At 39.1% G+C, this 22090-nt stretch overlaps 1 protein-coding gene and 1 long non-coding RNA gene across 2 annotated transcripts in view; both read right to left on the bottom strand.

Annotated features, from left to right (window-relative positions):
- Positions 1 to 9816: 9816 nt before the first annotated feature.
- LOC123623343 lies at positions 9817 to 12309 on the bottom strand. Its single transcript, XR_006729836.1, has 2 exons — positions 12228 to 12309; positions 9817 to 9927 (listed from the first exon to the last, which is right to left on the bottom strand). It is a non-coding gene; the product is annotated as an uncharacterized LOC123623343 (long non-coding RNA).
- Positions 12310 to 20531: 8222 nt separating this feature from the next.
- The window catches only part of LOC123623341 (ankyrin repeat domain-containing protein 26-like), a 35131-nt gene continuing 33572 nt past the window's right edge, over positions 20532 to 22090 (bottom strand). The window contains exon 11 of the mRNA XM_045530405.1: positions 20532 to 20551. Coding sequence (XP_045386361.1) covers positions 20541 to 20551 — 11 coding nt within the window. The 3' untranslated portion in view covers positions 20532 to 20540. The remainder of the gene's footprint in view (positions 20552 to 22090) is intronic.

Below are 22090 nucleotides of genomic sequence, written 5' to 3'. Positions count from 1 at the left end.
TGCTAATATATACTATATATTAACATACAGTTGTAGTATATGTAGACTGTATACACACACACACACACACACACACACACACATATGCAGAGAGAGAGAATTAAAATGCAGCATAATAAATGCCAAGAGGGGAAGTACAGAGTTCTCTGGGACATGTTACAGGGACCCCTAACTCTGCCTTGGAGGAATATATATACATGTGTGTGTGTGTGTGTGTGTGTGTGTGTGTGTATAAACATAAAATAGGCTAGAACACACATATAGATAAGCTTGGAACAACAGGCTTTCAATAAATAATTGCTGGCTTGTTCATAGTTGTTGTTACATAAACTAAGTATAAAATAAAGTGCTAAACTGAAAATGCTCAGGTGTCAAAATCACAGAGTAGGAAACGTCCGTTGCCTGTAATCCTGGGGCACAGAACAAGGAGGAGGCGACCTGGTAAAGTATGTCCAACACTTCTCCAGAGGCAGAGACAACTGACAGACACGAATGGTGGCCTTTCCCTAACAGCATTGCCACAGGTGGTGACCAGAAACGTGCCAGGACTCTGTCCTGCTCTAATGACAGCCCTTTGTTCCCAGGAGAACATGAAAGCCTCCTCCACTTTGATCACATCCTATCACACTGATCACCCCGAACCGCAGATGCTCAATGTTTTCCCAGGGCTATATGTCCCTTTTCTTATTTATCTCCCTTTCTGTCTCCTGTGTGAACCATCTTCCATCTGTGGATATCAAACCTGCATTGAGAGAATAAAGGAAGACTGGCTTTTCATTATATGTCTACTTTTTTTTAAGTTCTTCTTTTTTTACTTTTTCCTGTGTGTTGTATAACATTTTCAATTAAAAAAATGAGTTTGACAGAATAAAACTCTGCATGTTGCCATCAACCATTCTTCCTGCCATCATTATAATATTAGCAGCAGCTAGACTCAAGCGAGACTTGCAGCCGGCCAGGAAGATTTGCTTTGATTCCAGCCTCTGACTCAATCCCATTTCTGCTGTAAGGTAGGGCAGTGAGATACAGCAGCAGGACTGGCCTCTTGTGCTCCATTTATTCCAGTGCTGCAAAACTATTTGACTTTCTTTAACTCCAGAAGGGCCAGTGCACAGGATGCAGCTCCGTGTGGCCTCCCTGATGAGTTATTCTCTGAGCCCCTGTCAGAGGTTGGGTAAGAGGGAGAGATATGAAAAGGGGAAACTTCTACTGTGTAGTAATCCTCTTACCCAATACATAGGGTGCAAAGAAGCATAATGCTAACAGAGAGTCAATTATTATACGCTAACCCACTCTTTCATTGATCTAGAAGTTTCACAATGGCTGACATTCACAGGACTCCAAATCTTTGCGTTATTCCTTCTTTGTGCTTTTACTAGGTGTCTCTGCCTCCTACTGTAAGTGCCTCTTCCCCTCCCCTAGCTCGTGACCTCTCTGCTCATTTGACTTCTTTTCTTTCCAAAACCCAGCTCTGTTCTCTGCTTTGGTGCTTAGCTACCACCTCTGCCCCGAGGACCACGGAATGAAAGGAAGCAGGATGGATGGTTTGGAATTGGTCACAGGAAGCCAGAAGAGAAAATGAAGGAAAACAAAACTGAAAGGAAGGGAAGCAAACATTCTCTCTCGCTGGCAAAATATATCTTAGGAAAATAGGCTCTAATTTAGATGTGTGAAGGCAGGTCTCACCTTTCACCGCAAAATCATGGCCATCTTCTGAGAGTCAAACCAATTGAAGTTGGTTCCTCTGGTCATAAAGACCTCATACGGGCTTGTTTTTATACAAATTATTATTATTTTTTTTTTTTTTGAGACCGAGTCTCACTCTGTTGCCTGGGCTAGAGTGCCGTGGTGTCAGCCTTGCTCACAGCAACCTCAGACTCCTGGGCTCAGGGAATCCTCCTGCCTCAGCCTCCCAAGTAGCTAGGACTGCTGGCATGTGCCACCATGCCCGGCTAATTTTTCTATATATATTTTTAGCTGTCCGTATAATTTCTTTCTATGTTTAGTAGAGATGGGGTCTTGCTGTTGCTCAGGCAGGTCTCGAACTCCTGAGCTCAAATGATCCGCCTGCCTCGGCCTTCCAGAGTGCTAGGATTATAGGCATGAGCCACCTCACCTGGCTTATATAAATATTTTTAATTAATACATGCCTTCATCAAACACAAGAAGGATTAAGCTTTACCACTCACCAGAGACCCTGAAATTAGATTGATTGCCTGCATCTTAGTTTGCTTTTTCAACACCACTAATTCATTTTTACTAGGTCTCTAATTAGCTTTATCTATTTCTCATTCTGCTTGGCAGACTCAAATGCCTGCAGCTCACCAGTCAGACTCTGCAACCTTTAGGTGCTGCTCTCTGCATGGTATGTTAATATTTAAATTATCTAGCCCACTGTGAGGAAGAACATCAATTAATTTCTATATGAGAGCCAGGCTAACACCTCTTCTTCCTCCCCACCCCAAGAATGGTGAAATTTAAATGAAGGAAAGGAACAGTATTAGGGAGAATTGAACCAAAGGCAAGAAATTTTCACTCATATTACAGAATCTGCTGCCCTTGAAACACCTTCCATCGGAACCAGCAGGTTTGACATCATTATTGTAGTGAATAAATGCTCCTCGGATGGTACTTGTTAACCAGAGAGTGACCCATGAAACAGTGGTGAATGGAAGGCAGGAACATTTAATGTTATGTTTCTTGATGTATCTCAGGCCGCAAGAACAGTACCTGGATGTGGTAGGCAATTGATAACAACTTGTTGAATGAATTTATTATAAACACTAGATTTTGTATAAGGCAAACATTGCTAATGCTCCCCAAACTGAAACATGTAAAATAGAGACAGAAGACAGGATGGTTTGCAGCAAGTAGAAAAGACAAGCAAAGTCAGAGAAAACACTAGCTAAGTTGTCATGACAAATGATTGAGAAGCAGATAATTCTTACCTCCTTGCTGGGCAGCTGTTGTTTATCAAGAATATCGCTTCCATATAGACATATCCATATCACATAGCAGATGAGGTGATCAGAGACATAATACGATTTATGTGGAGAGAGTAATTGTGAGAGCCTATTCTAGGCAGACCACATGTAAAGAATTGGCTTAATTCTGAGCCCTGCAATTTAGGCAGGACATTGACAAACAGGTGGCCTCCAGAGGGACAGATGGAAACGGGAGGGCATGTGAAGAAAGGCTGTAATATCTGGGAATTTTTAATCTAAAGCAAGTATCTGAAGGGCTGGTAGCATCAGTATTAAACCAGATGGAAGAAGTGGATCAATGAAAACAGATACTTAGTTCAGCATAATAATATTTAAAGCAAATAAAGTGACCCCGGCTGCCATTCTAGCTTAGGCTTTCAGTATTTCTCACCTGTATAGGTGGACTAGTCTCTTTATTGAATTCCCTACCATCTGACTTCCCCATCCCAATCTGTCCCAATGCATCCCTGCCAATAATGCCAGCCTGGCATTTCTAAAGTGCAACATTCACTGCATCATATCTAAGCTCAAAATCTCTTTAGTGGCTTCCAACTTTTCGTGTTGTACCTGATTCAAATTTCTCAGTCAGGGAGGATGCCACAGTAAGGCACAATTTACTCTTCCAGGGATCTTCATGTACCCCACATGCACACTATTCTCCCAGCTAAGCCAAAGCCTCTCATTCTTCCTCAAACCAACATTACACTTGCAAATGTCAGTCCTGGTTAATCTCTCTCCATGTGACATGATTCCTGAGCATCTCAGTTTGTTAAAAAGCTCACCACCTTTTAAAGGACCTTTACAATTCCTTCCCATTTTTGATGAGATGAACACTTTATTATTCAAAAAATATTCAAAATCTCCCTCAAAGAGATAGTTGTCTTTGTTTTGGAAAACCCCGTAGTAACTTCATGAGATAGGAAGAAAATCAAAACAGCAGAATCCCAAACAAGAAAGAGGAATTGTTAAGTGTCTGCACATGGGGGAAAAAAGGGACAAAAAACAGAGTTTGTTTTTCCTTTTTGCTAATACAGAGGGGTGGATATAGGAGAAAGAATGGCATTGAAAGGATTTACGTAGGGTGAAATGGAACTGTGAGATTTGCCTGCTAGGATCACCACTGCTGTGTGGAGCGTGGATTGAGGTATGAGAAGGGAGGGCAGTTGCATTGATCTAGATGATGATCATGATGGCGCCACAGCCAAGGGCATGGTAAGTAGAGATGGTGAGAAATGGTCCGGTTGAAGACATTCACTGGGCAGATCCACCAGGATCACTGATGATCATATGTGGGGAGGGGAAGAATCACAGTTAAGACCTCAACTTTTGACTTGAGCAACTGGGCGGTTGGTTGTTAGAGCCAATACTGAGATCAGCAACAGTGGGGTGGGGGAGGTGGAAAACAAACATTCCATTTTGGATGATTCTGTCTCAGGTGTCTGTGATATATACAAACGGAAATAGTAACTAGGCAATTGGATAAGTAAGATGAAAGCCCAAAGGAAAGATCTAGCTTAGAGAGATAAGTTTGGGAGCTATCATTATGAGGTGGCATGTAAAATTATTAAAATTGATTAAATTACCTAGGGAAAGGAAAAAAATGGGAGAGAAAAGAGGCCGGCTGAGTTCCTGGTCTTTAGAAATCCCAAAATTGGGGTTGGGTGAAAGAAAAGGAAACTTCAATGCGGACAGAGGAAAGGCAGCCCAAGGGGAAGGGGCACACACAAGGGGTAATGCATGCAGGCAAGATGACCGGAGACTCACCCAGGAGCAGAGAATGCTAACCACATCAGCGTTACAGAGAAACCAAATAACAGGTGAACATAAAGTCGATTTCACCTCCATAAAGCTGCTAATTCCTTTATTCCTACTCAATGCATGAAGAGATTGGATGCTGAACTTTTGAAGGCAGGAGACTTCGATAGGAGCATGAACTCTTCCTCTACGATAGCAAGAGCAAGAAAAATATGGATACACTTAGAGATTCCCAAGTCTCCACAGAGCGTAATGTCCCTGCAGGCAGCAGCTCTCTGAGAGAGGAAGCAGCTAATGATCTCACCTCCGCAGGACCCCAACACCTGCAGTCCCCTTAACTCTGAACTCCAGCAACACGACATCAGTATGCCTTTCACAGCAGCAATTTGCGGATTTGCCTACAAGAATATAAATTCCTTGAGGGGATAAACAACGCTTGTCTGCGTTGTGTGTGGCACCCAACACAGCATCTAGCTTAGAAGTCTTCAATGTGTACTTTGCAATTGAGATCATAGGTTTTTTTCCTTTGAAACATTGCTGGAAAGTTCTTAGCATCACCAGTGTATTATAAAAGATAGAAGAACCTGACCCAGAAATTAGTAAAATCACAAATGACTTAATCTATAAATATATTACTTTTCCAATTTAAGAGAAAATCCTCACATGAGCTAAAGAAAAATAAAAAGGATTAACTACACAAGCGACAGGGCTATTTGATAACATATTAGGGATCGGGTAAGAGAAAAGCTCAAAGCTGAGTTCAGTATTTCTTCTGAACTGAAGATTGTAAGAGGAGCATGCCAGAAACAAAAGCCATAGTGTTTGCAGAAAATGTACTTTAAAATAATTTACTCCAGGGCTTGAAATTGCAATGTTCACTCACAACCCAAGGATCTGGAGTTCCAGGAGTGGGTTATGCCAGATGATGTTGCTTTTATGTCTCACACAGAGTAACCCACCATGGCCTTTCATTCAGAGCATATTGCCCAGTTTACAGTCTTAAGAGATGGGAAAAGTAATCTTGGGATTTATAGAAGAGGCTTATGCAAAATAAGTGAGTCCAGAGGTAAGAGGAATTTTTAGGGAGAAGGCTAGAAAGAAATAAGAAAAGGCAGAGGTGAGGTTAAGCTATTTTTAAAAGTCTTGAATAAAGTAGGATGCGGTACTCTGTGCAAGTAGGAAAGGGAGGTGGGTGCATCAGAGAGGTGACAGAGAAGTTACTTCCCTTGTTGACCACAAATCTCACATTTTTATGTTTTCTGCACAACGTAACTTGCAATTCCTTAACTCAATACTTTTGAAACAATGGTAATCTGAGCCCTCAGATTCTCCAGCCAGAGCAGGACAAGCCTTTGCCACTATTCCCCCAGTTTTTAACAGAAGTTCCAGGTAACGCTATTGGTTTTCCAGGATGCTGGGGACCATCAGAACCTGCTCTGGCAGGTGGGTTTGCAGGCTCTGTGGACCACTTCAGCTGGTCTAATTTATCTGTCTTGGAAAAGATCTCACAAACTACAGAAAATGCTTGAATATTAGAATCCAGAACCTTCCTTCCAGAACACACAAAAGCCTTAGTCCAACTTACTCATTTTAAAAAGGAGAAAAATGAGACACGGAGATACTATGTGAATTGCACAGCTAAGACAAGAACTACTGATCCAGCATGATACCATGAATAAGTTTCTGAACTTGAGCGTCAATTTTTTCATCTGTAAGTATGATGATGATCACTTTGCTGGGTGGTGAGAGACAAAATAACTGAGGTATGTAAAATACATAGCACAATGATCAGCTTGATTGACACACAGCAGATGCTGCATAAGTTGGTCTCTCTCTTTCACTCTGTCTTAGACCCAGGACATGATACTTTACCTAATGCTATCAGAAACAACCATTAAATCAAACACAAAACTTTTTCTAGTTTCAAGTGCACCTAGAGAAAGGAATTTTCAGGGTCCCCTTCTTATTCCAAATGAAGCATGTTTTTTCATGTTGCACCCACAGTTAGATTATTAAATACCTTGGACTATTTAAAGAGATTTATGTTGCTTCTTAAATACTACCTTTATTTTTTCCCTTTTTTTTATCTCAGCGTATTATGGGGGTACAAAAGTTTAGGTTAGGTATATTGCCCTTGCCTGCCGCCCCGCCCCCCCAGAGTCCAAGCTTCAACCGTGTCCATCCCCTGGACAGTGTGGATCGCACTCATTATGTATGTATACACCCATCCCCTCCCCTCACACATCTGCCCGACACCCGATTAATGTTATTCCCAAATGTGCTCTTAGGTGATGATCAGTGAAATCAATTTGATGGTGAGTACATGTGGTGCCTATTTTTCCATTCTTGGGATACTTCACTTAGTAGAATGGGTTCCAGCTCTATCCAGGAAAATACAAGAGGTGCTATTATCATCATTGTTTCTTATACCTGAGTACTACTCCATAGTATACATATACCACATTTTATTAACCCATTCATGTATTGACGTGCACTTGGGTTTTTACCACCTCTTTGCAATTGTGAATTGTGCTGCTATAAACATTCGAGTGTAGATGTCTTTTTTATAGAATGTCTTTTGTTCTTTTGGGTAGATGCCCAGTAATGGGATTGCTGAATCAAATGGTAGTTCTATTTGGATCTCTTTGAGATATCTCCATATTGCTTTCCACAGAGATTGCACTAATTTGCAGTCCCACCAGCACTGTATGAGTGTTCCTATCTCTCTGCATCCACACCAACATGTATTGTTTTGGGACTTTTTGATAAATGCCATTCTCCCTGGAGTTAAGGGATATCTCATTGTGGTTTTGATTTGCATTTCCCTGATGATTAGAGATGTTGAGCACTTTTTTTATATGTTTGATGGTCATTATTCTGTCTTCTTTTGAAAAGTTTCTGTTCATGTCCTTTGCACATTTATTGATGCGGTTGTTTGATTTTTCCTTGTTGATTTTCTTAAGTTCTATATAGATTCTTGTTATCAGCCCTTTATTGGATGTATAGAAAGCAAATATTTTCTCCCATTTGTAGGCTGTCTATTCACTCTAATGACAGTTTCCTTGGCTGTGCAAAAGCTTTTTAATTTGATCCGATCCAATGTGTTTATTTTGATTGCTGCTGTGATTGCTTTGGGGGTCTTCTTCATAAATCCTTTACCTAGGCCAATGTCTAAGAGACTTCCCAACACTTCTTCCAGAATTCTTAAGATTTTATACCTTAGGTTTAAGTCTTTTATCCAACGTGAGTTGGTTTTTGTGAGAAGTGGGGATCTAATTTTAATCTTCTATGTGTGGATATCCAGTTTTCCCAGCACCACTTATTGAATAGAAATTCTTTTCTGCAATGTATGCTTTTGTGTGCTTTGTCAAAGATTAGATGACAATATGAGGATGGTATTATAACTGGAATCTCTGTCCTATTCCAAAAGTCTGCATCTCTGTTCTTGTGCCAGTACTATACTGTTTTGGCTACTATAGCCTTGTAGTAAACATTGAAGTCTGGCAGACTGATGCCTCCCAATTTGTTCTTTTTGCTTAAGATTGCTTTGGCTATACAAGGTCTTCTCTGGTTCCAGAAGCAGTGTAGAATTATTTTTCCTAAATCTGTAAAGAATGATGGTGGAATTTTGAATGGATTGCATTAATTCTATAGATCACTTTAGGTAGAATGGACATTTTAACAATATTGATTCCACCAATCCATGAGCACGGTAGGGATTTCCATCTGTGCACATCCTCTACACTTTCTCAGTGTTTCATAGGTTCACCCTATACATATCTCTCACCTCCCTTGTTATATATATTGCTAAATATTTAATTTTCTTTGATGCTATTGTGAAAGGTGTTAACATTTTTTATTTGATTTTTGGCTTGACTGCTATTGGCATATATGAACACCATTGATTTGTAGGCATTTAGTTTGTATCCTGAGATTTCACTGAATTTATATATCAATTCCAGGGGTCTCTTGTTTGAATCTTTGAGATTTTCTAGGTATAATAGCATATCATCAGCAAAGAGTGAGAGTTCGACTTCCTCTGCCCCTATTCAGACACCCTTAATTCCCTTCTCTTGTCTGATTGCTATGACAAGCACTTCCAGCACTATGTTGAATAGAAGTGGAGATAGTGGGCAAACTTCTCTGGTTCCAGTGCTAAGTGGGAATGCTTCCAATTTTTCCCCATTCAGTATGATATTGGCTGTGGGTTTATCATATATGGCCTTAATAATTTTAAGGAATGTTCCATCTATGCCTATTTTGTTAAGGGTTTTTATCATAAAAGTGCACTGTATTTTATCAAATGTTTTTTCTGCATCTATTGAGAGAATCAGATGGTCTTTATTCTTGCTTTATTTATGTGGTAAATTACATTTATAGATTTGCATATGTTGAACCATCCCTGCATCCCTGGGATAAAGTGACCCCACCCCCTGGTCATGGTGAATTACTTTTTTAAATGCTCTTGGATTTGGTTTGCTAAAATTTTGTGGAGGATTTTTGCATCTATATTCACAAGGGATTTTCATCTGTAGTTTTCTTTCTTTTGCTACATCTTTTCCTGGCTTTGGCATCAAGGTGATACTGGCTTCACAGAATGAGGTGGGGAGGATATCATCCTTCTCAATGTTGTTGAATAATTTCTGCAGTATAGGCATGAGTTCTTTGTAAGTTTGGTAAAATTCAGATGTGAATCCATCTGGTCTGGGACATTTTGTTTTGTTGGAAGACTTTTAATTGCTGCTTCAATTTCTGTGCTTGATATTGGTCTGGTCGGGAATTCTATTTCTTTCTGATTGAGCCTAGATATGTTCTGTGTAAGCATTTGGAACTTGAAACTTTTCTCTAACTTTAAGACAGTTTCCGAAAGTTAATCAGAAATAAACAAATGAAGGAATGATCAGAAAAATGAAAAGCTTTAGGCAAATTTTATTTCTCCAAGAAGAAAGAGTCATATAAATCAGTGTTTAAAATTAAAATTATAAACAGCTGACATTTTGGCAGTCTGAGGATGTAAAACTGGCTTTCATTTGCAAGACCTACTTAAAAGTCTTTCACATTGTATATTTTTTTTAAAAAAAATTGGCACATATTTCCATGATGCTTTCTAAAGAATGTCTTCATTTAGATTTGACTCATCAGTGAATCTAGAGAAGAAGCTCTTCCACAGGAGAGTATCCAGCAGCACCTGGAAAGGAAAGACAGAGTATTCTTTACCTAACAGATTTCATTGGAACTAAGTGAAGGTGAGTAAAAAATAGTGAAGAAGTTTATCAGCATGTTAATAATAAAAAATATGTATGTACAAATGTAATATAAAATTATTATTAAATATAATTTGCCTGTAGTTGCACATTGAATTAATTGTCATTGTGGTTAGGTATCAGAGCTTCTGCTTTTCTGAGTCTTCATTCAGTTAACAACCATGTGCTAAGGTACTACGACAAGCACTGGTATACAAGGTAAGGATAATACAGCCAGATCATTGACCTCAATAATCATATAGTATACTATGAAAAAGAAAACAAATAGGCAATTTCCATGCAGAGTCATAGAGACTATAACAAGTTTAAAAGAAGGCACAATTGGAACACACAGAAGGGCCATATGTCTAAGTCTTCTCTCCAACACTATAAACTTTTTCATGCAGTGATATGGAAGTTGATAGCTGAGAGACAAGGAAAATGTGTGCCAGATAGAGGGCAGCAGCAAATGCAAAGTGCTGGACGTGAGGAGGAATGCTGTAGAATTCTAAGTAGTGGAGTTTAGTGAGATGCTACGGCAAAGGGGCAGAGTAGGTACGTGGTAAGAGATAAGGCTGAATAAACTAACAAGAACCACATTAATATGGGTGCTTTCTCCCATGCTAAGAAATATGGAACTTTTTCTGAGGGCAAAAGTACACCAACGATATGGTGAATGACTCATTTACAATGTCACCCGTCAGGTGACTGCATATGAACTGCAAGTGCTTGGCTAAATGTTTCTAGTGAATCTGGGGTCTTTTGGCCTGAAGTTGCTAACCTAAAGGTAGAAAGTTGATGATGCCTTGGTTTTCTGAGAATAGTTCCAGTGTGCTGGCTGACACACTGACAGATTCATGGGGATGGCAGGAGTAAATAAAGTGTAGAGCCAGAAAAAAAAAGTTACATACACTTCATGAGATTTGTAAAAAGCTATGAAACGTGATGATGCAATCACGAGGCCCAAGTATACTCTTCAGTATGAATGCTAGTGTATTCACATCTTTAATTACATGTGTGGATGAGGAAATATTTAATGTAGTGTCTATTAACCAAACAATGGAGAGGAAAGCCACTTGTTTTTTACAGTTGATCTCAGAAATCATTTTGTTAATCTCAATTTAATTCATAAAATTTGACAGGATACCTTCTTCCAGTTCTATAGTTATTTCTTCATAATATTCCTGCCGCATCTCAAATAAGTCAAATACTATTTATAATATTTAGGTAAATCAGATATATTTTCATGAGATGATTGCAAAGACTAAACTTCACTTGAGAAGTACTTAAATAGAAAAATAATCACAGAAATAAAATAAAATTCTTATTTATTTACATGCAGACAATAGAGAATATATATGTGTGATGCTACTTACATTAATCTAATAAAAAGCACAATTAATATTGGTCTATTGAATATACATCATTTCAAAAGGGTGACATTTTCTCTTATTAGTACAAAGGGTGGAGAATTCAAGTAACATTTTCACATGAATGTGTTACTTTGTAATTCTTAGAAAAATCCTGCCTTTTATATAAAAGTATGATGAGTTCTTCTCACTTTGATGGATTTTTCCTTAAAATTAAGTTGCTATAGTCCACTTCTAGAAAATTAAAATTTTAAAATATGCTTTATGCTGCTAACTTTTTAGCTCAAAATCTTAAATATACACATGAGGAAAGTGGCACTAGCATAATGTCATGTGAATATTTTGGCAGAGATTAAGTAAAAATATTTTGCTGTCTGTATTATGACTAACGTTTTTTCATATGAACACAAAGAGTTCATAAAATTTGCTTGAAAAAAGGATAAATATGCATTACAGCCAGTTTTCAAACCTAGTTTCTTTGATTCATGATCTTCTATAATTAGAATAAGGCAAAAAATATATGGTTCTTTAATTGTTACTTTGATTTATTTTCAGAAATTAGTACCAAGTTTCTGAAACATCTGACTACTTATAGATGCAATTATCTACTTGTTTATGAAATGTGTGAAAACATTTCAAACTATACTGTAAATGTTCTCATCTAGAAGTTTCTTATTTAAATCTTTTATATAAAAGATATTGTCCCTCTATCCTCCTGCCTAAGCCTCCCAAGTAGCTGGCACTGCCGTATGCACTACTGTGCCGAGCCTTTAAAATTCTCCCCCTAGTCAAAAATGGTGAAACATTGGACAAATATCTTAAACTGGGTCAAGTATAGTTGAACTATTTTTTTTTCTAAACATCTCTACAATTACCATAGCTTTTCATTGTTGGATTCATTTTGAGATTTTCCAGAAATAGATTCTTTGGTGAAATCAAATTTTGGATTGGGATGCTCTTCTTACATCGTCAGGGGACATGGGCACCATGTTTGGCATTCCATGGAGTTCTGGGTAGGAAGAATATAATTGATTCTGTTTGGTCATCATTGCTGTTTAAAGACTCTTGATGGTCTTTGCAATCATAGTCACAATCATTCAAATGATACCAACACAGAGAGACAGAAGTGAATGCCATTTTAAAAATTCAAATGTTTGCTTGATTTAACTATTTAAAAAGTGCTGTGCAATTGCCCATCAACAGGCACATTTTACAGAATTGAGATAAAAATGCTGTAATTACCATGGGAATTAAAGATGTATTACTACTTATGTGAAAGAAAAAGACAAATCTTTTAATTTAAAAAGAGAAGTTAATCTTTGTAGTTCTACAGGTTTATTGAATTCATAAAGCTTATTTATCTTGGATTGTTATAAATAATAAACATCCAGATGTGGTTAAGTGTTTGGATGCCAATCATTCCCTTATGATTAAGGGTGGAAAATTTGATATGGTAGAGGAAAACCTTAAAAGTGTTATGAATCACAACCACAGTCAAACTAAAATCAATTAGAAGGAAGCCAAAGCACCTCTCAATATACTTTCTGTTATTAGCCAATAAGATTCAATCTCTAAAATTTAACTTAAATGCAGCTTTTAAAGAAATTTAAAAAATGTCATTTTCATTACATATGTTGAATAGCATTAATACTACTACATGAGTATCTCTTGAAAATGAGAGCTGTAGGGACTGTAAGAAAATGGAAAAATTTCTCTTTCCTCTCTTTATTAACACAGAAAATTGTAACCTTTACTTAGCATGCATAGGTCCTTTAAAGAACTCAGTATTTCACCAAATAAAAACAAGTATTATATCAGAAATCAGAAACCCAAAGGAAAGAAGATAATATAACTAACTTCACTCAAGTTGTTCTTCCTGCTGGTATGTGAAGTCCATGGGCAGGAAAAAGAGAACGTTGAGTATTCTTCTGAAGTACATTCTCTGTGAAGACCTAAACCATTATTAAGATTGCCACCAGGAGGTGACTATAGGACTGTCCACGAGTGGTAAAGAAAGTTCTGGTCTCCTGTCTCCACAAAAAGATTGCTACTGAATGCTGCTAGTCTCTCAGTAGTTCTGTGAAGACTGCAAAAGACAAAGTTTAGTAGTTCATTTTTTTCCTAAATTATTCCTCAATGATTATATTTTTAAAAAGTGACCTTGAGAGAAAATGGAATTTCCCACTAAATAGTGTTTTAACTTGGAAAATGTGTCACAGCATGCCTACTCTGTGCAGTTATAGTTTTGCAATTGTTCTAAAGACGTATCAGCATTCCTAGGGGAACGTCTGAAAATAGTAATTCAAATGAAGTAAGGAGCAGAGAGAAATGTCTAACAATAATGTGAGGCTTAACAGGTAACACTTGCTGCCTTCTGGAATGGATCTATTTATAAGATTCTTGAGGGTGTCATTAGAAATACTTGTATTTAAAGGGTTAGTAAGTGAAACATTACTAACCTATTGGAAATATGTTATTAGCTTGAATGTAATGGCCATTAACTATGTGTAAGTAGATCAAAACACAACATTGCATTCCTTAGATACATACAGTAAAATGCTTATCACTAAGAAAAGGTAGATATTATTGTATTTAGTAAGGCAGTATAAAGAAGTTAATTTACTGAGTGCCAGAAACCACCAAGAGTAGTTGCAGTAATTGACTCTTTTGGTTTACCTTGTAATCTTTCAAAAAGTAGTTAAACTCATTAATATTTCTATTTAGGGACTGGTAACAAGCAATTTTATAACAGCATCATTGTCTAAATTATAAGACTTCAAAAATACTTAGCTGAAAGCCTATTAGGTCAGGTTAATGACATGAGAATATTAAGGGGAAAGAAAGTCATAAAAAAACAAAAAAGATGGAGAGATATAAACTGTTCTGGACTACCATTAAAATTATAGTATGCACTTAGCTTTCATGTCCCACTAATGTCATAAACCTGTCTCACTAAAAAGCATGTTTTCAAGGCAAATTAATGAACTAAATTTATTTTCTATTCCATACTTTGACTTACTTTTTAATTTTGTTTGACAAGTATTTTCTAACTTCCAATTCTAATTGATAGAGGTGCTTGTATTTTCCCAATTCAATATAATGAAAGACTTCTCAAGAAGTTTTCCTGTTGGAGACTTCAGATTCAAGATCTTTCATTCTGAGTTCCATCTGACTTCTAAGTGAAGTTCTCTGTATTCTTCAGATGCTGCTTGTGCCTGAATCAAATTAAAAGGATACATTTTTAGCAGTGACAACCTCAACAATTCTTGCATATTTGTTTCCTTCACTTTTAAATCAGACAGCCATTTTATTTTATTTTATTTTATCTTAAATTTTCAAGACAATGTCTCCTTCTGTCACCCAGGTTGGAGTGCAGTGGCCCAATCATAGTTCACTACAGCCTCAAATTCCTGAGCTCAACCAATGCTCCTACCTCTACCTCCTGAGTAGCTGGGACTGCAGGTGTGCACCACCATGCCTGGCACATTTTATTACTTTTTGTAGAGATGGGTTCTCATTATGATGCCCAGGCTGGTATCAAACTCCTGGCCTCAAGTGATCCTCCCACCTCAACCACGCTGGGAGGCATGAGCCACTACACCCAACCTCAGAGAGCAATTTTAAATATGTGACAAAAGAAGCTGAGGTTTAAAACATTTAACATCAATTGTCAATTAAATTGATAATTTCATCTGGCTTATAAAGAATTGAATCATTCCTCAATTACTACTTATGTGATCTGATAATCCAAAGAAAAATACGAGTAATTTAAAATTTTAAAATTTGAACAATTTAACAGAAATACAAGAATATGGTACAATTTCTAAATCACAATTTTTTTCTTTTCCTAATAGTCTTCTTTTATGCTAACTGGCCCAAATAATCAAATGATTCTCTAAGGAGTATCAGCCTTCTCAAAGATCCATTTAGTTATAATGATGACAGAAACTAAAAAAGCTAAAGGGAGCAACAGAGGCAACCTTCCTTCTAGAAATCTACAAATCCAATTGCTGTAATGGAAACAGAGGAAACACACACAATGTACATATCAAAAATATAATGTGCAGTGAAATAAAGTAAGTGCATTTCACACTTAACTAACCTGTACAAATAGATTGACTTGTTTGAATTTTTCTACAATACCTTTCTTGTTCTTTCTTCAATCTCTCACTTATAGTGTTCAACTTCACCACATTGAAAGCGCAAAAATCCTGTGGTGCTGGATGAAGGTTGGAGATACCAGTATATAAAGAGATGAATATACAGATTATATAGAGATATAAGTATAACCATGGGTTCATACACACACAGATTTTCTAGTTCTGACTGCCAAGAAGCAATGAAAATAAATCTTGGTTTCTATTTTTTTATCTTTCATTTTATTAGTTTTTTTTATTTCTTGGTTTCTAAATAACATTTTCAACTATAAGGAATCAGGTCTTTGGAGAAATGATTGATTCTAGGACCAGGCCAATGAAAATACGAGATGATCCTGGAGCATCCTGTGGTGCCAAAAACAAATTTAAAAAGTGTCCAAGAACAAAAGGAGAGGGCATGTCAAAGAGGCATAGAGCTTACCTGAACAAGCTACCAATTGCCAAAGCTAGCACTATCTGAGCAACAACAAGAAATAGTGTGATATTGAGGGGTTATAATCCAGAGTGAAATATAAATATACATGAGTCATACTAATAAAAATAATATGATGGATAAATAAATGGGAGAGAGGAATCATCTTTCCTATGGAAGAGTTTCCAATAATTTATGTAGAAAACATGGGGAAATAGAAAATCACTATTAGAACACCACAGCAGTAGTCGCTGCAGGCAAGATCCAAAGTCGGATCGATATTATTGGGTGAAACCTGAAAACAAGAGATTTGTAAAACCTCAATATATATTTAACCACATATTTACTACCTGCTGTGGTTAGTCTGATGCAATTATAACATACACAGTGTGGAAAGGGAAAGATAGTAAGTTCACATTGGAGAAACCTGGCAGACTCCACCTTAACCAGGTGATATGGTTAATGTCAGCAGTGATATCTTGCCCCCATATGATGTGAGGAAAAGGTCGCTTCGCCTTTATGTTATTCTCCCCACAAATCCATAGCCCCAAACTAGACAGAGAAGCATAAACTAGGGGAATTCTATAAATATATAATCTGTATTCATAAAAAGTGCCAAGGTCATGAAAAACATGGAAAAAGTGAGAAACTGTCAAGATTTGGGAAGACTACAGAATCATAATGACTAAACACAACACTGTATCTAGTACTGGATCCTGGAACAGACAAAAATAGGAATTAAAAATGGTAAAATTCTAATGAATTATACAATATAGTTAATAGTATCATAGCAATGTTATTTTTTTTTTTTTAGTTTTGTTAAATGTATTATAGTTAAATAATATGTAAACCTTAGGGGAAGTTAAGAAAAGGACATGTGGAAATTCTGTGCAGTCTCTGGAATTCTTCCTTAAATCTAAAATTATTTCAAAATATATTTTTAAATAAAGCATGGAGGAGAATAAACTCTGCAAAGTATGGAGGAGAGCAGTAGGGTTTTTGTTTTCATAGGGAGGTCAGAGAAGTTCTGACACCATTGTCATATTGTATCTCCAGCAAAGAGGAAGCCAAGCCTGGGCCATGTCTACAAAACCCTGACGACAGAGTGAACACCAGATAGAGGGGAACTGAGGCAAGACGCTGGCATGTTCAGGGAAAAGAATAACAGCAAAACCAACAAGGCGGAGAAGACAGGGATGAGGTCAGAGAGGAGCACTGGGAGTGGCAGGAGGGATCTGTTAGCCCTGGGGAAGAATCTGGGCTTTGCTGTGTCACCTGAAACCATCTTAGGTGTTTGAACTGTGGGGTGGCTTGCACTGTCTTGAAGGCAAGACCCTCTTCTGGTTTCTGAGAATAAAATGTGGATGGGCAAGGACTAAGGCAGCAGAGGCCATCTGAGATAGAAAAGGACAATAAAAACTACAGCAAAAGATGATGCTACTGGGGTGAGAGCAGTGGTGGGGAGGCAGTGAGGCCTCACAGATACCAGATAAAAGTATAATTTAGGGCCCCGGCACTGGTGGATATATGACATATGGGTTTAAGTGAAAGAGAGACAGCAGGGATGACAGCAAGAACACTTTCCTAAGCTACTGGTATGATGTGGTTGCCATTAACTGAAAACCAGAAAGATTGGAGAGGGAGAAGATTGCAAAGCAGAAGAATGGGAGAATAGTGATTCCAAATGACTCCAGGTACAAAGGCTAAGTGACCCCACAGGCAACTGGACATCCCAGACTGTAGATCAGGAGTGTGGGTCCAGGCTGGATATATAAACTCATGAGAGATCAGCACAGCGATGTTATTTAAAGTCATCAGACTATATAAACTTCCCTCTGAAATAAGTTTAGAAAATAAAAACAAAGCAGAATGAAAACAAACTATCAAAGGAGTCTGCAAAGGAATGGTTCCTGAGGTAGGAGGGTAAATGAGACAATGTGGTGTTCTAGAAGCCAAATGAAGAGAGCTTTAGAACTAGACGAGAGTGGGGATGAACAAGGCCAATGATTACTCCAATATTAAATTACGATGAAGGCTAAGAATTAAACTTTGGATCTAGGAAGAGGCCAATGGTGACTGACCATGGCAAAATTGGGAGAAGGGGAAGATGGCTTGTATGAGTTCTACATAGAATTGGAGGAGAAGAATTGAAAACTATAAATATCGATATAAATTGGAAAAGAGAAATAGAGTGGCTTGAGGAGAATATATGGTAAAAAAAAAAGGTATTATTTATTTTCGAGAAGCAAAAATTACAAAATAATAGTGAGGAGAAATTCTCAGTGCATGAGGGGGCATTGGTCAATGTCTAGAGGTATATCCGTGTGTAGAAGATGGTAGATAGATTCTAGTGCAAGGGGGAGGGTTTGGTGTGAAAGGGGCATGGGCAGTGAGCATGCCTATGGCATCAGGAGAGAAGGCCAGGGCATAGACACACACAGCATGCAGGTGGACAGGTGTGGAGAAAATATGGAAGATCCCTTCTGATTGTTTCTGTTTTCTCAGTCTCAGTAGGAAGAAGGACCTCGACCAAAGAGTGAGCACTGGAGGTTTTGGAGGTTTGCAGGAAGAAAAGCTGTGAAATATTAAAAAAAAAATACCGTGGGAGCATCACCAGACTAGAGAACATGTTAGAATTTGGGGGCAACACTGAATACCTTCATGAAGTTACTGGTCATGAGTCAAAGTGAGACCAAAGCTTAGATACCCTAGCAGAAATCTTGTCTGGATGAGATGCTGGCGGTTGATCATTAGATTCATCACCTAGCCCAGGGCTGTTGGTTGATGCCTGAGACCCATGGAGGAAGGGACAAAGAATCATATGTAAAAAAGCAAAAGAAAACACTGCACCACTAAAAGCTTTGAAATGTTAACACTACTTTTAAAGCATGTAAACAAAAGATGAGAAGATGACCGTCTCTCCCCATCCCACTGCTCGTCATGGAGCACCTCAAAGAATCTCCTGCTTTGGCACTGGTGGAATTTTCAGCCTTACCAGGTGAAAGTGGTGGTGACCTGAGGAGGATTATGGGACCTGTGAGTGTGCACAAGCAGGAGGACACTGCTGGACCCACGAAGAGGAAAAGGATCAAGATGTGAACACCATGTGGTGACTGACTAGAACGTCTCACCACGAAGGTCCCTCTGAGAGTTCCCAGAAGGACCTGAATGTAGACTCTGCCGATAAAAGATTCATGAAGATTTGCTGTGGGAGGAGGAATTCTAAACACAAACCTTGCTCTGGCTGGTACAGAAGGGAAAGTCAAAAAGATTTAAAGCACAAGTGGACCTGGCACATCACTGCTTGCTTGAAGACAGAAGAAAACCCATGAGATGGAGTGCAGATAGTTATAGGATGCCAAGATTGGACCTTGGCTAACACCCAGCAAAGAAATAGACCCCATCCCTAAAACTGTGAGGAACTGAATTCTAGCAACCTGAATGAGCTTGGATGCAGACTTCTCCATAGAGCCTGCAGACAAAAAACCCACCTGGATAACAGTTTGATTTCAGTCTTCTGATACCCTGAGCAGAGAATCCACCCAAACTGGGAGCTCTTTGTTAATAAATGAGTGTTGTTTTAAGCCCCTAAATTTGTGGTAGTTTGTTATGCAACAACAGAAAACTAGTACACTGGTCTTCATACATCTCTAGTGCAGGGCCTCATGAGCTTTAGAACCAGGACATTCATGTCTGGTCGGTGGCACTCAGGGAACTCAGTGAACTGGGGCCGTGGGGCATCAGGTTCTCTCAGAGGCATCAACGTACCTGGAAAATTGTGCTCATCTCCACAGTGACGGAGTTAGTTCCTGAGATCTTTCCCAAAACTTGTTGGGTTAACCTTTGACCATGATTCAGTTTCAAAGCCATTATATTATATAACATAATTCTATCCACAGACTCCCATTTACTTATAGAAGAATAGTAGGACTTTAATAGGCTGTGAAAAAGTTTTACAATGTTGATAATCACAAATGAGACCCTATTAACACTCATTATATCTGTGCCTCCAGTTCATTATTTCTTAGGATAATCAAATGAAGTTGTCACACAGAAGGACTATTGTTTTTATTGTGGAAATTACAGTTTTTTTTTCCCCAGCTGGCATGTTAATTATCTCCAACCTAATCACCAGAAGATTCAAGGATTTAAAAAGGAATCAAATACACAAACACACACACACACACACACACACACAAATTTTAACTTTAAGACAATACAAATCTGGATCTAGCCAAGTTGGAGAAGCCTCAGCATCTGAAAGGTGAAAAGAAGGTGCACTTACTGGGGAATAACACAATGATGAGTTCCTTGGGTCTTCAATTTCTTCCCATATGCTCTGGAGAGAGTGCTGCGGAAGCCTCCAATCAGGACCACTAAGTGGCACAGACAAAACAAAACAAGAAGCCTGCTCTCCCAACCAAAGGATTGGAAAAGAATGGCCTAACAGTAGAAAACCTTGCTGGCAATACCCACCCAACTGCAATGAAATACCAGGATGGTTCCAGTGGAGTCCATCGGGGAGCAGATTATCTACTTCATATCCACTGAACAGAAGCAGCCGTGCTCTGATGTTCTTGCCTGCTGGTATTACTGGCACCAAAGAAGGAGCTCATCTTCTATTTCCCATCTGGCAAAAGTAGGCATTATGATTTTCACTTTGGAGTGGTAGCAACAGACAAAGTAGGAAGCTGTTCTCCATCCCCTGCCTGACAAAAGGAAATAATTTTACAGTTCCCTTGGCAATGTAGTATCAATGGGGTCCAGAGGGAACCTGAGCCCCCACACCCACCCAGCATGCAAAAGACTTACCAAGACAGTGTGAAGCAGAGCTAGTGTCATCTTTGCAGCCCTGATGGCACTGGAGTTCAGCAGGAAGCTGAGCCTCCACCTCAACTCAATAAGAAAGAGTCCCACACACTGAGAGGCAAGGCTAGTGTCACCTTCCCTACCCTGGAGTCACTGGAGACAAGTAGGAAGCTGAGCCACCACTGCAACCCAGAATCAACACACTGACAAGATAGTAGAGTCCAGGCTAATCAGCACTTCCATTTCCCATACTTCTGTTGTCAGCAGGGCCCAGCAGGCAACTGAACCTCTACGCTGCCCCAGCTACAATGAGACTGAGTGAGGTCATGCCAATAAGCAATTAGGAATTGTCTGGAAACAAATGAAAACCTTAAAAATTTCAGGAAAGGAAAAGAAGTTATGAGAAACAACCAAATGGTTATGGGGGGTAAGATGGTGGACCGAAGGCACCACCAGCCAGAGCATCTCTATAGAAGGAGAAGTTTTAGATGAAAGAGAAAAAACAGACAGACAAATGTAGATAAGAAAGGGGGCTTAAGGAAGGGTTCCTGAACCCACAGGAGACTCCAGGGGAAGAGGAAGAGCAAGACTGGAAGGAGAAAGGCATCGATGGGAATTAAGCCCAGTGAGGCTAGGAGTCCAGGCGGAAGGGTACCTGGATCCAGTACCATACCCCTCCCTTGTATCTCAGACTCTTCCTGGGCTCTTGAGGTGCTGGAGAGACATTCTGTTGACGCAAGCCCAGACAACGCTGCTCCCAGTGAGTGGAGAGCTGCTTTCAAAAAGGGCACCAGACTCCCAGCACCGCTTAGTGCATCTCATGCCGCACAGACCCAAGCAAGATGGGAGATTCCACATTGCTTTTTGACACACCTGCTGCCTTTGTCTTCACCAGGGTGCCCCAAACATTCTGGTTCCATCTTCCTCATCCCAACACAGACATTTCTCAACTCTGGCCCAGACTGCAGGAGCCACATGAATGCAGTGGGTCCTGGATGATGAGAGTGATTCCACACACCCGTCATTCTGGGTGGACTGCCTCCCAGAGAGAGGTTTGAAGAAGACGAGAGAGTGGACTTTCCTCCACCTAGACTCTTTTTCTTCCCTTCCCCTCCCCCTTCCATGGCTACTGAGAGAAAAAATTGAGCCACCACACAGAGGCTCCCACAGGGAATGGAGCTCATACCTTTTCTCTGGAGGTCCTGTAGCAGAAAAAAGAGGTGCTTGGACTGTGAGTGCACTGCCTGCTGGCCATTCCTGGTACTGTTGCTGGTGACTTCAGCAGAGTGGGACACAGCCCGAAGTGGAGGGACATTGATCCAGCTTGAACATCCCAGGAGGGACTTGGGAACAGTATGCT

The sequence above is a fragment of the Lemur catta genome, chromosome 18, assembly GCF_020740605.2.
Source record: "Lemur catta isolate mLemCat1 chromosome 18, mLemCat1.pri, whole genome shotgun sequence".
Lineage (NCBI taxonomy): Eukaryota > Metazoa > Chordata > Mammalia > Primates > Lemuridae > Lemur > Lemur catta.
Note: the sequence above shows the minus strand (reverse complement) of the source record. Positions and strands in the feature narration are given on the sequence as shown.